This window comes from Diorhabda sublineata, chromosome 1, assembly GCF_026230105.1.
Source record: "Diorhabda sublineata isolate icDioSubl1.1 chromosome 1, icDioSubl1.1, whole genome shotgun sequence".
Classification (NCBI taxonomy): domain Eukaryota; kingdom Metazoa; phylum Arthropoda; class Insecta; order Coleoptera; family Chrysomelidae; genus Diorhabda; species Diorhabda sublineata.
This window is the reverse complement of record NC_079474.1, coordinates 18,706,715-18,718,186: the sequence shown is the minus strand read 5'-3', so window position 1 is coordinate 18,718,186 and position 11,472 is coordinate 18,706,715. Positions and strand designations below refer to the sequence as shown.

Sequence of the window (11,472 nt, the reverse complement as noted above, 5' to 3'; positions counted from 1 at the left end):
CTGATATGATAAATTTTTATTCCAGAATACTGAAAAATAGAAACTAAGAGTCTAAGCAAATGAAAAATGGTAATTTTTTACTAAAAATCTACCAATTTTCAACCGAAAAGGAAATTTTATAATTCGGAGTAGCGAAAAATGGAAACTAAGAGTCCAAGGAAATGAAAAATTGCAATTTTTCACTAAAATCTACCCATTTTCTTAATAAATGAAAATAGGATAATTCAGAGTAGTGGAAAATGAAATTAAGAATCCAAGCAAATGAGAGATGAGACTTTTTAGACAAAAATCTACCAGTGGTTACAAGAAATGAAAATTTGATAATTCAGAATAGTGAAAACTGTGATATTGACAAGTGAAAAATATGCATTTCTCCACAAAGATCAAAATTTTCTAAGAAATGAAAATTTTACAACCTGAAGCATGGAAAAGTGAGAACTAGGTTTCAAAGCAGTGAAGAATAATTTTCTTCATAATTCTTTCTATTTTTACAGGAAATACCAATGTAATAATTCTGAACCCCACAAATCATTATTTATAAAATTTGACAATTTAATTGGACTAAGCTGACAAAATTAAAACGAAAAAAAGCTTTTGTTAACAATATTCATCATAGTATTAAAAGTTCGAGACAATGACCAATAAAAAATCATTCTAAACTTCGAGACAATCTTACTGCAAAAAGCTAATTGGCATCCTAGTTTTCATATTTCATTGCTCCACATTTTTTATATAATCTTTGTGACAAATTCTTATTTTCACTGTTTGGGGTTTCATTTTTAATATCAAAAATCATTTTTCACTGTTGGCTTTAAATTTTGAATTTTGGGGAAACATGTAGACGACTGTTTTCACTGTTTAGATTACTTGTTTGAGTCTGGACAATATTTTTCACTGTTTGGATTGCTAGGTTTTATTTTTAATACCCAGGATTATTGTCATTAGTTGTGGAAATTGTTTGGCATCCTAGTTTTTCAATTTTTCACTGCTTCAATTAAATTAAATTGTCTTCTTTTTATAAACCGGTGCATCTTTATGAAAAATTCTTATTTTCACTGTTTGGGGCTTCATTTTCAATCTCAAAAATCATTTTTCACTGTTGATTTTCAATTTTGAATCCCTTCCGAAATACAAAATTATGTGATAACATCTGGAAGACTATTTTTCATTGTTCAGATTCCTAGTTTGAGTTTTCAATGCTCAGAATTATTATTATCATTAGTTGTGAAACTTGTTTGGCATCCTAGTTTTTTATTTTTCAATGCTCAGGATTATTAAGTTGATTTTTTAGAAACTAGTAGATCTACAATTTTCTCATCCAGTGTCAGGTTTTATTATTTTTATTTTTAATTGTCCAGTTTGGGGAAAAATCTGGAGAATTATCATTGTTATTAGTTGTGTGGGAAAACTATTATATTTGGAAGGAGACTCTGCACTTTTTGGTATTATCAAATTGTTATATTTTCAAGTTCTCGCGAAAACATAATACAAGGCATATTTTTTAAGTAGGTACCGTTTTGTGATTCCGCCGTTGCAAACCCAAGGTCGGTGTTCCGCACATGCGCGCTGTTTACCTACATCTCTTGTCTACGCACTGACGCCATTACAGTCTGATTCTTCATTGTGTACGTTGTTTACTGAGTGTTAAAGATGCCTCCGACAATCGTGAGTTCTGCCGATTGTGAAGTACGGGCTGTTATACGATTTCTTAGTGCTAAAGGCGTAAAACTAATCGATATTCATCGTGAGATCTGTGAAGTTTACGGACAAAATATTATGAGTGATGGAATGGTAAGGAAATGGGTTAGGTTAGAGCATTTAAAGATGGCCGCACAAATGTGCATGATGAAGAACGGAGTGGGCGTCCTTCGGTCGTTAATAAAGATTTGGTGCAGATTGTGGACGAAAAGGACAGAGAAAAGAGACGCTTTACAATTTCATCATTGTGCTACTACTTTCCTAAATATTCTCGTAGTGTTTTGTATCGTATTGTGACCGAGAACTTGAAATACCGGAAATTGTGTTCACGTGGGGTTCCAAAAATGTTGACGGATTTTCACGACACCCAACGTTTAGGCAGTGCTTTGACTTTTCTTGAGCGGTAGCACAATGAAGGTGAAGACCAAATATCCATGCAATGGCGACATTCACCCTAAATCTGCGTCGTGCAATCAAGAACAAAAGACGTGGCAAGTTGAGTAAGGGCATCGTTTTGCTGCATGACAATGTCCGTTCACTTGTGGCTAATCAGACGTCAACGAAGTCAAAACAGTTGTGATACAGTGGTTAACAAGTCAGGCGGCAGAATTTTATGAAGAGGGTATTCAAAAACTGATGCCACGTTATGACAAGTGCCTCAATATTCACGGAAATTATGTAGATAGGTAGAATAAGGTACAGGCTTTCATGTAAAAATAAAATTATTGCGATATCTTTGCACTTCTTTTTTTAATTCCAAAACGGTACTTACTTAAAAAATATGCCTCGTATATTGCATCCTAGTTTTCAATATTTCTGCTTCTTTGAATGGTGGACAAAATTTTTGTTCCCTACATGAAGATTTATGCCATTTATGTCATAAAGTTGTGTTGAACAGGATTTAGAAAAAAAATATAGATCTAATATTGAACAATCATTTTTATTATAGAAGCGATTATCACAAATGACAATTTTTTTTAAAGAAGTTAGAACGTCATTTTACAAAAGAAGGGACACAAAATATAAATAAAAAATGAAATTAGTTAAATAGCATATGATAATAATAAAAAAGATTTCAAGTGACGGAGAATCGTTGTCAAAAATAAACACTATTCATTTTTATTTTATTTCGATACGTGGTTAAAACGAAACTCTCAACTTATGAACTAAAAAATTGATTGACTAAATCTTTGACTGCTTCAAATATATAAAAAATAATAATCAGTCAGCACCATTATACTTTCAGGAGATTCTTCTCCCCATACTTTTCCGCATTCATACACTTTATACAGACTCGTAAGAATTATTTTATTTATATTCTTAAACTAAAGTAAATCTCTACATCTTCCAAAGGCTGTCGAAGAGAAAATACAACACATATATACAACAGACTTAAAAACAAAGAGAAAACGAGAAAAATGCATGTACATAAAAAAGCAAGGGCCTTATATATTGTAGTTCGAGATTTTTTTTATTAAAGCGTTAAAAACCACCACCCAATTTTTCCCTTGTCTGTATAAAAACACTGGTTACTTGCAGCCTATGGAAAAGATAGTCGGGAATGTGTAACTACTGCTCGTAATATCTCCTTCTGTCAACAACGTCAAAACTCCGTCGATAAAATAGAGATTTGTACGAATGTTTGAATGGCAGTTAATGTTGTAGGTACACGTTCCCATAGTTTATTTAATATTCGCTATTTTCGTTCGTAACAGAAGTACTTATTTTCGGCAGTATTTCTATGAGTAGCATTTTGGACGGATTCAAGAAGTAATCTGTCTATTACGAACCAAATTTACAATAACGGACGATTTCGAGTATTTTATATATTTTTTAGTAGTATTATTTCCTTATGTGAGGTAGTCTGGACTTGGTTCTGCCATTGGTTCCGGTGTTGTGAATAGTGGATTCGGAAATTCTGGCGGATGTGGTAGTGGTCCTGTCGATTTAGGCCTGCGACGATAAGCCATCAACCAACAAGACACAGCAACGGCTACAGCAACCAAGGCCAGCAGGGCAGTGATGATCAAGGCAATGATGAAACCTATCATAGAGACGCAAATATCTTCCGCTCTTTGAGCATTTGCAGCTGAAATGAAATATTAAATTTATCACCAAAATCCTAATTTAATATATTTCTAAATATGTATACAGAAGTAATGAAAAGACAACGCTTAAACACGGGAATTTATTTTAAGTTGAATCAAAAATGACTTTTTCTACTACCGTGTGTAGTTTAGACCCAATTTCGAGTGCGACAAACTTTTACTTTACGTACTAGTACATAAAGAAACATACTTTAAGCACTAGTGCGTAAAAAACATAAAAATATACAGAAAGTAATAAAATGAAAACGCTAAAACACGGCAATTTATTTTAAGTTAAGTTGAATCAAAAATTACTTTTTCTATTACCGTGTGTACTTTAGACACAATTTCGAATGAGTAAAACTTTACTTTACGCCCTAGTACATAAAAAACATACTTTAAGAAGTAGTGCATAAAAACGCATTATTAAGGTCTTCGTAGTGTAGTGAGTAGAGTTCCCAGGTTCAATTTTTCTATTTATGTAGTAATAATCATTTTTAGTTAGCATTAATACATGCCGAAGAGAAGAGATGATAAATATTAATAACACAAATTCGTCTGCTTTGTAAATTTCTTCGAATCTTCATTGAAATGTTCAAAATGTTAATAAAAATATGATATATATTTTTTAAGGAAAATAACCCTCAAACTTCTGTATTTTGATAGAATTTTTGCTAGTAGAAAAAATAGTGTATGCAATTTGTGTGTAAAGGCCTTTTTTGACTAATCTTATTCACTTTCGTCCTTAAAGGCTACTTTAGACACATAAATAACTGTTTTCTACTGAAGTACGTACAGAAATTTGTGCGTAAAGGTCTTTTTCGACTAACGAGATTGTCGTCGAATATTCACATTCGTCGAAAAAAAGTTACATTTACATACTTGTTACATAACAGTTATTTATGATACAAGTGCGTGAAATCGCGAAAAACGTGCGCGCAAAAAGTACTTCACGCACAAGTATCATACAATATTTTATCTACGATCACATTAAAAAATACTTTTGTTGAAAACAGAATCATAAACATATATTTGTGAGAAAATTTTATATATATGCCACGAGAACAATTTCCGAGTAATTTTTGATTTTTTTAGTATTTTTAGTGTTTTTCTTGGCTTTTACTGAAGCAGGTTTTGAGTTATATTGCACGCAATTTCTGCAATTTCAGGAGCACTGCAATCAGATTCTTCTACAATGTTTATTTAGTTTCACAATCAGTGTTTTATCAATCAAAATTTATAAAATGATTTGCAAAATGGTGATGACGTTTCACACTTCTTATTGACAGTACAAAATTATTATAATTACAGAATTTTTGATACAACACACAACACAAAATTATCTGAGGTAAACTAATATACTATTTTGATTATCCCATTATACTTCTTCGCGCGTATGTATAATATGTAATTTCAAGTATTTATATTTGTTATATAAATAAATAACTAGTTTGTTCTACAACTTTATAAACTAAGTGCGTTGAATTGGCGCGTCTGTAATGTCGTATGTGGAATCAAATCACGATTGCGACAGTTGTCGATTAATTAATACACCAGAAGCATGCCATCTCAGCTATCGGATTGCAAGAACGAGGAGCGATCATATGTGACGGAATTTTATATGAAAATGACAACTTACCGGTTTGTGGATCGGGATATTTCTCTTCCCGTCTTTCTAATGTTAATATGGCGTTAGATTGTATGGTTACTTCTTCTCTAAGCTGCCCGGATAAAAGATCTCCACTTGCGGCTAAATCAGTATCGTTTTCTTCGTTATCAGTTGATCTCTTTCTTCTTCCAAACGCGTTATAACCTCGACAATTTACCTATAAACGTTATAATTGTCATAAATATGTTACATAAGTTTTGTCAAATCACAACTTTCAATGAAAACAGCCTTTTTCATATATTTCCAACTGATGATAACAATTTGATATCTGAAATAGACCAAATAATGTTAGAAACAAGCAGCTCGCCAAATAGGTTCTTAGACCGGCCCTGTCCAGGTACAATGGAAATTTGGAAATCGGCGAATTCGCGCGGCGACTTTGAACTGTTTCTTTATAAATGGCGAATGCTTCTTTGATGTGTCCTTTTAGAACTTTTTATTATAGCGGGCGAGTCATTTACAGTATTTCTTCTAAATAATTTCTAAGAAAGGCAGGAAATTTATTTATTATATCCTTGGAATTCCATTTACTCCGTTTGCTCATTTTTTAGTGGACGATGTTTCAAGATGCCATCTCAAGGTATTTTACTACAAAACCGATCGATTTTTATCGGCTAGACAAAAAAAATTATTGATGAACGAGAAGCGACATTAATTTCCAGTTCCGCTTGTTCAGGAATTTATCTTTTTGAGTATTTTATTCGACTAATACTTACCGGTTGACATTTTCCAAAGCACACCCTAATATTACATTGGAATCTGATATTATCGCTACTAGGGAACTTGAAAGCGTTGAAACTAGCCAACAAACTCTGCGTATCCGGATTATAATCCCATTCTCCAAATATCGTTGGATCGGTAGCGCAACCGTTTTCATCGGTAACGATATATTCGTTTTCTATCGAATCCTCCATAGTTTTAGCAACACAACTTCTAGCAAAACCTCCGTATATCGAACCGGGTTGCACCTCAACTTGAAGCATCAGATTATCACCGATTTCGGCGGCGTTAATTTCTTCTCCTGTAGGTGTTACTATCTTCATTAGACACGTCGGTGGTGGACCTGTATTGGCGATAGTTCCGGCTGTAGTTAACATGGAAACATTGAATCCTAAAGTGACGTTTTGCTCGCCCGTGTGATAAACGCACTTGATATGATAAGCTTGAGCTTTGTAGGTCACTAATTTTAGATGTTTCTGTATCACCAAAACGAAACTTGCTTCACCCTGTAAGAAAACGATATATAAATTTCACCCGCCATTGACATTGCACCACATATTAACATTATTTGAATCTTTCTAACTTCAAAGTGAGGGATACTTACGTTGAGATGGATGAGTCCACATTCACCGAAATGTACTTTGAAATATTCGATACGTTCTCCCGTTTCATTAGTAACAACCCTTCGGCATTTCTCGTCCTTACTGTGACCTTTAACGTACAAGACCCCATCAAAGTCCAGTTCGGTAAGACTGATTTCCACTTGAATACCATCGGATAGACAATTGACGGTGAGATCTGGTTTCTTAAAGAATTTGATGACAGAAGTTTGATCTAAAAAATTAATTTGTTCATTTCCCGTTACGAAATTTTTTGATAACAAGTACTTACTGCACATTATTTCGGCATCGCCCGTATATCCAGTTATACATTGACATTTTCCAACGTGATTTGTAGCATTACAGAAAGCGTTTACCCCACAATGCGTCAATCTACAAGCGTCTTCGCACGTTTTCGTTATTTGATTGCAGTATTTGTGATCGGGGCAATCGTCGTCAGTTTCGCAATTCGGTCCAGCGTCCGGTACACAGTTTCCTGTCTTATCGAAATGATAACCGAGTTCTAACGGACAGACGCAATTACCACGCTCGTCTATAATAAGTCCTTTTTCTAAAGCGCAGACGCAATGACCTCGCTCGTTAACTTTGAGACCTTTATCGGTCGGACAAGGAACGCATTCGTAGTTTTCATTGAGCGCTAGATTTGGCGCGCACTCGCAACGACCGTCAGGTGTTTGTACGTAACCTTTGTCTTCTCTACACACCGCAACTGTGAAAAGTGGAAAATAAAAATAAGATAAGTCGTATTATTAACAAAATTACTATTTAAAATATCTTATTAATACCTGGATTACATCGTACAGCGGCATTTCCTTGATAACCAGGTAAACAGATGCATACCATCGTTCTAACCGGTCTCGTATCTAGGACGGTACAATCGGCGTTGATGCCGCAAGGTTCTGTAGCGTTACAAGGGTTAACACATTCAAATCCGATACAAGCGAATTGCGTAGGACAATCAGAATCGACTCTACATTTCTCCTCTCTTCTAATACAACCCATCTTTCCATCGCTAATCGTTCCAGGTGGGCAAATACATTCTACAACGTGATTATAAACTTTACATTCAGACAAAGATTGAGAATCGCACGGATTGGCTACGGCGCACGGTAATTCGCATTTGTTGTTTATACAAGCACGATTCGTGGGACAATCCGTATCTGTTCTACAACCGACGACGCTACAAGATATTCTCGGATTACCCTGTAGACCTGGTGGACAGTCGCATACGGCGCGGTGGTTGTAGCCGTAGCATATTGCTTTGTCTCCACACGATGAACCATCTGCTGCGCATACTGGTATACATTTCCTAAAGCAAAAACGTTTATTTGTTATTTATATCGTTTTAATACAATAGGGTTTCATTTAATTAAAATTCTACTTACTTGTTGATGCAGGTATGTTGTGGAGAACACTCGCTGTCGGCTCTACAGCCTACCTTGTGACATCCCAACTCCGGATTTCCATCGAAACCTTCTTCGCATGTACAAATTGGTTTGTGATTTTTGATTCTACATTCCGCGTTAGGTCCGCAATTACATGGTTCCTTACAAATACCATTAAAGCAAGCTTTGTTCGATGGACAGTCGCTGTCGCTGGCACAAGCTCCCTCTATGACGAGGTTACAAGTACCACTGCCGCTGCTTATATAACCAGGCGGACAAACACAAATCATCGTACGAACGGGGACGGTTCCTATTACTTGACATTCGGCCGGCCGTTTACATGGTTCCAAAACGGCGCACGGATCTTGACATTTGTTGTTCAGGCAAGCCAATCGAGACGGGCAATCTGAATCTTCCTTACATTCCGGTTGAGGCTCCGGTATACAATCAAAGTAAGGATTACCGACTAGACCTGGTGGACATCTACAAACTGCGAGATGGTTATGGACGCTGCATTCGGCTCTTGGCGAGCACGGATTATCGTATATGCATGGATTGATGCATTGGGCGTTTATACATTGTCTTTCGTTAGGACAATCGCTATTTGAAAGACATCCTATGACCGTACACCGTTCTAGTGGATTACCTCTATAGCCCGAAGCACATCTACATTCGGCTCTATTTTGATAAACGAAACATTCGGCATTGATTCCACAATTATCTTTTACTAGACATGGATTGATGCAGTTTCCATTGATACAAGCTTTCCCAGATACGCATTCGGAATCGACTCTACATCCTACCGCGCGACATACAAGATTAGGATTCCCTTCGAAACCTTCTTTGCACGAACAAATAGCTCTGTGGTTTTGCACTCTGCAATCGGCGTTTGCACCACAATCGCAAGGGGTAGTACATAATCTGTTGATACAAGCTTCTTCATCTGAGCAGTCGCTGTCGCTGGTACAACCAGGAGGTATTGGTACAAGTACAGGATGACATTCGCCGTTTTCGTTCGGTACCCATCCCTCAGGACAACTACATAACATTGTTCTTACTGGAACGGTGTCAGAAACGCTGCATTGGGCTGTCGGATGACATGGAGATAAAATTTCGCATGGATTGACACATTCGTTTCGTATACAAGCTAATTTACTCGGACAGTCTTTGTCGTACTGACATTGCGGTTCTTTTTTGTCTTGTCTTGGTATGCAATACGATAAGGGATTGCCTTCTGGTAGATTTGGAGGGCAGTAGCATCCTGCTAGATGGTTGGTGACGTGACAAAAGGCGTTTTGGGCACAAGGTGGTTCCACGATAGACGAACACGGATCTACACAACGTTGTTCCATACAAGCTCTGTTATTCGGACAATCATTATCTACGTAACACTCTATCCTCTCGCATCTAGTTAACGGGTTTCCTTCAAATCCTGACAGACATTTGCAAGTCGCTCTGTGATTTTTACCGTAACATTCGGCATTTTTGGCGCAAGGATTTCCTAGTATGCAAGGATTGATGCACTGTCCGTTGTAACATTGTTTATCGTTGGAGCATTCGTTATCTGATTGACAACCTAATTTAACGCATCCTGATTGAGGGTTACCGGAAAATCCTGGTTTACAATAACATGTCGGATAATGGTTTATTACTTTACATTCCGCGTTTGGACCACAGTTGCACGGACTTGCGCAGATGCGATTGATGCAAGATTCGCTTCGAGAACAGTCAGAGTTTGATGTACATCCCACAGTCGGTCCAAGCGCTGAAAGAATATATAGAGATCAATAAAGTATTTGAAGCTATAATAGGTGAATTTTTATAGTATATTATTAAGAAATACTAAAAATAGGATCGTGAAAAAATTTTACTTACGTGCTATACAGTCAACTAATGGATTTCCTTCGTAGTTTTCTGGGCATTTACATTCAGCTCGATGGTACCTCACTGAACAGAATGCGGTTCTGGCGCAAGGATTTTCGACGATACAAGGATTTATACATCGTTCGTTTTTACAAGTCCTGTCGAGAGTACAGTCGCTATCCCGATAACATTCCGGTTCTGGTACGGCTATTGGATGTTTAGGCACGTTCGCGCATTCGTAATGCGGGTTTCCTGTGTATCCAGGAGAACATGTACAAATCGCTTGGTGATTAGTGGAAGTGCAAAGTGCATTGACTCCGCAATTATCAACTCTGCATGCTTCTATACAGATACCGCCGATACATTTGTCGCTGTCTCTGCATTCGGAATCTATCACGCATTCTGGTTTCGGTGAAATCAATTTAACACATCGTCCTGTAGAATCAACTATAGTATCCGGAGGACATTGACACATTATCGTTCTTAAAGGAAGAGTGTCTAATACTAGACATTCTTGATCGGCGCTACATACGTTTTCCGTTTTACAAGGATTCATACAGCGGCTGTTGATGCAAGCAGTTTGAGGTTGACACTCTGAATCAGAAGTACACGCCGGTTCCGGCGGTAGTAGACCAACGCATTTGATGAAAGGATTACCGGTAGTACCGGCAGGACAAGTACATTTTGGTTCGTGTCTTTGTCCGACGCACTGCGCGTTGTCTGCGCAAGTGTCTTCGTCACATACGGGTCGGCATACTCTGTTTAATCTATCGCACGCTTCGTGGTCGGCGCAGTCTTCGTTGTAGTGGCATATACCGGTGATGCAGGATATTAATGGATTACCCTGCGTTCCTAAGGGACATCGACATTGTGGAATGTGGCGCTCGACGATGCATTCTGCGCCGTTTCCGCATGACAATGATGAACATGGGTTTTGACAAATTTCGTGGATGCAAGCTTTGTCGTAAGGACAGTCTTGATGGGAAGTACATTCCGCTAGAAAAAAAAATGAATTGATACGGTTTAAATAGTAATCAGTTGGTTTTATGCTGAGGTAAATGACAAGCTAGAACGTGCACCAACTATGTAAAATTTCATTGTAATAATGATCCAAGTATCCACTAGATAGCAATTCTAGAGGTAAGTGACTGTTTGTTATTTTCTTTCAGAATAATAAAGTTATAAAGAAAAAAATCAGTGTTGAAACTGATGAGAGAAAGACAGCCGAATTAAGGGCAAAAAAGTATTACACTTAAGGTGAGCAAAACAGAAAAAGTTGCTGTGGAAGCCTCATAGGAGAAAAAATATGTTTTCATTTTTCATCTTCAAAAGGCATTGCTTTTCCCCAAACACACAACTTCTATATTCGACTGAAACAGAGATCTTTATGTCTACAATGTCTGGGATGAGACTTCTGGTCAAAAGAGTTC

The 11,472-nt window shown here is 36.9% G+C and overlaps 1 protein-coding gene across 1 annotated transcript in view; it reads right to left on the bottom strand.

Moving 5' to 3' along the window:
* Window positions 1-2,619: 2,619 nt before the first annotated feature.
* Window positions 2,620-11,472, bottom strand: part of LOC130452383 (uncharacterized) — a 251,678-nt gene continuing 242,825 nt past the window's right edge. Inside the window, exons 103-110 of the mRNA XM_056791629.1 lie at window positions 10,055-11,038; window positions 8,180-9,944; window positions 7,580-8,103; window positions 7,066-7,503; window positions 6,779-7,008; window positions 6,171-6,680; window positions 5,425-5,611; window positions 2,620-3,787 (exon numbers count right to left, since the gene is read on the bottom strand). Coding sequence (XP_056647607.1) covers window positions 3,549-3,787; window positions 5,425-5,611; window positions 6,171-6,680; window positions 6,779-7,008; window positions 7,066-7,503; window positions 7,580-8,103; window positions 8,180-9,944; window positions 10,055-11,038 — 4,877 coding nt within the window. The 3' untranslated portion in view covers window positions 2,620-3,548. The remainder of the gene's footprint in view (window positions 3,788-5,424; window positions 5,612-6,170; window positions 6,681-6,778; window positions 7,009-7,065; window positions 7,504-7,579; window positions 8,104-8,179; window positions 9,945-10,054; window positions 11,039-11,472) is intronic.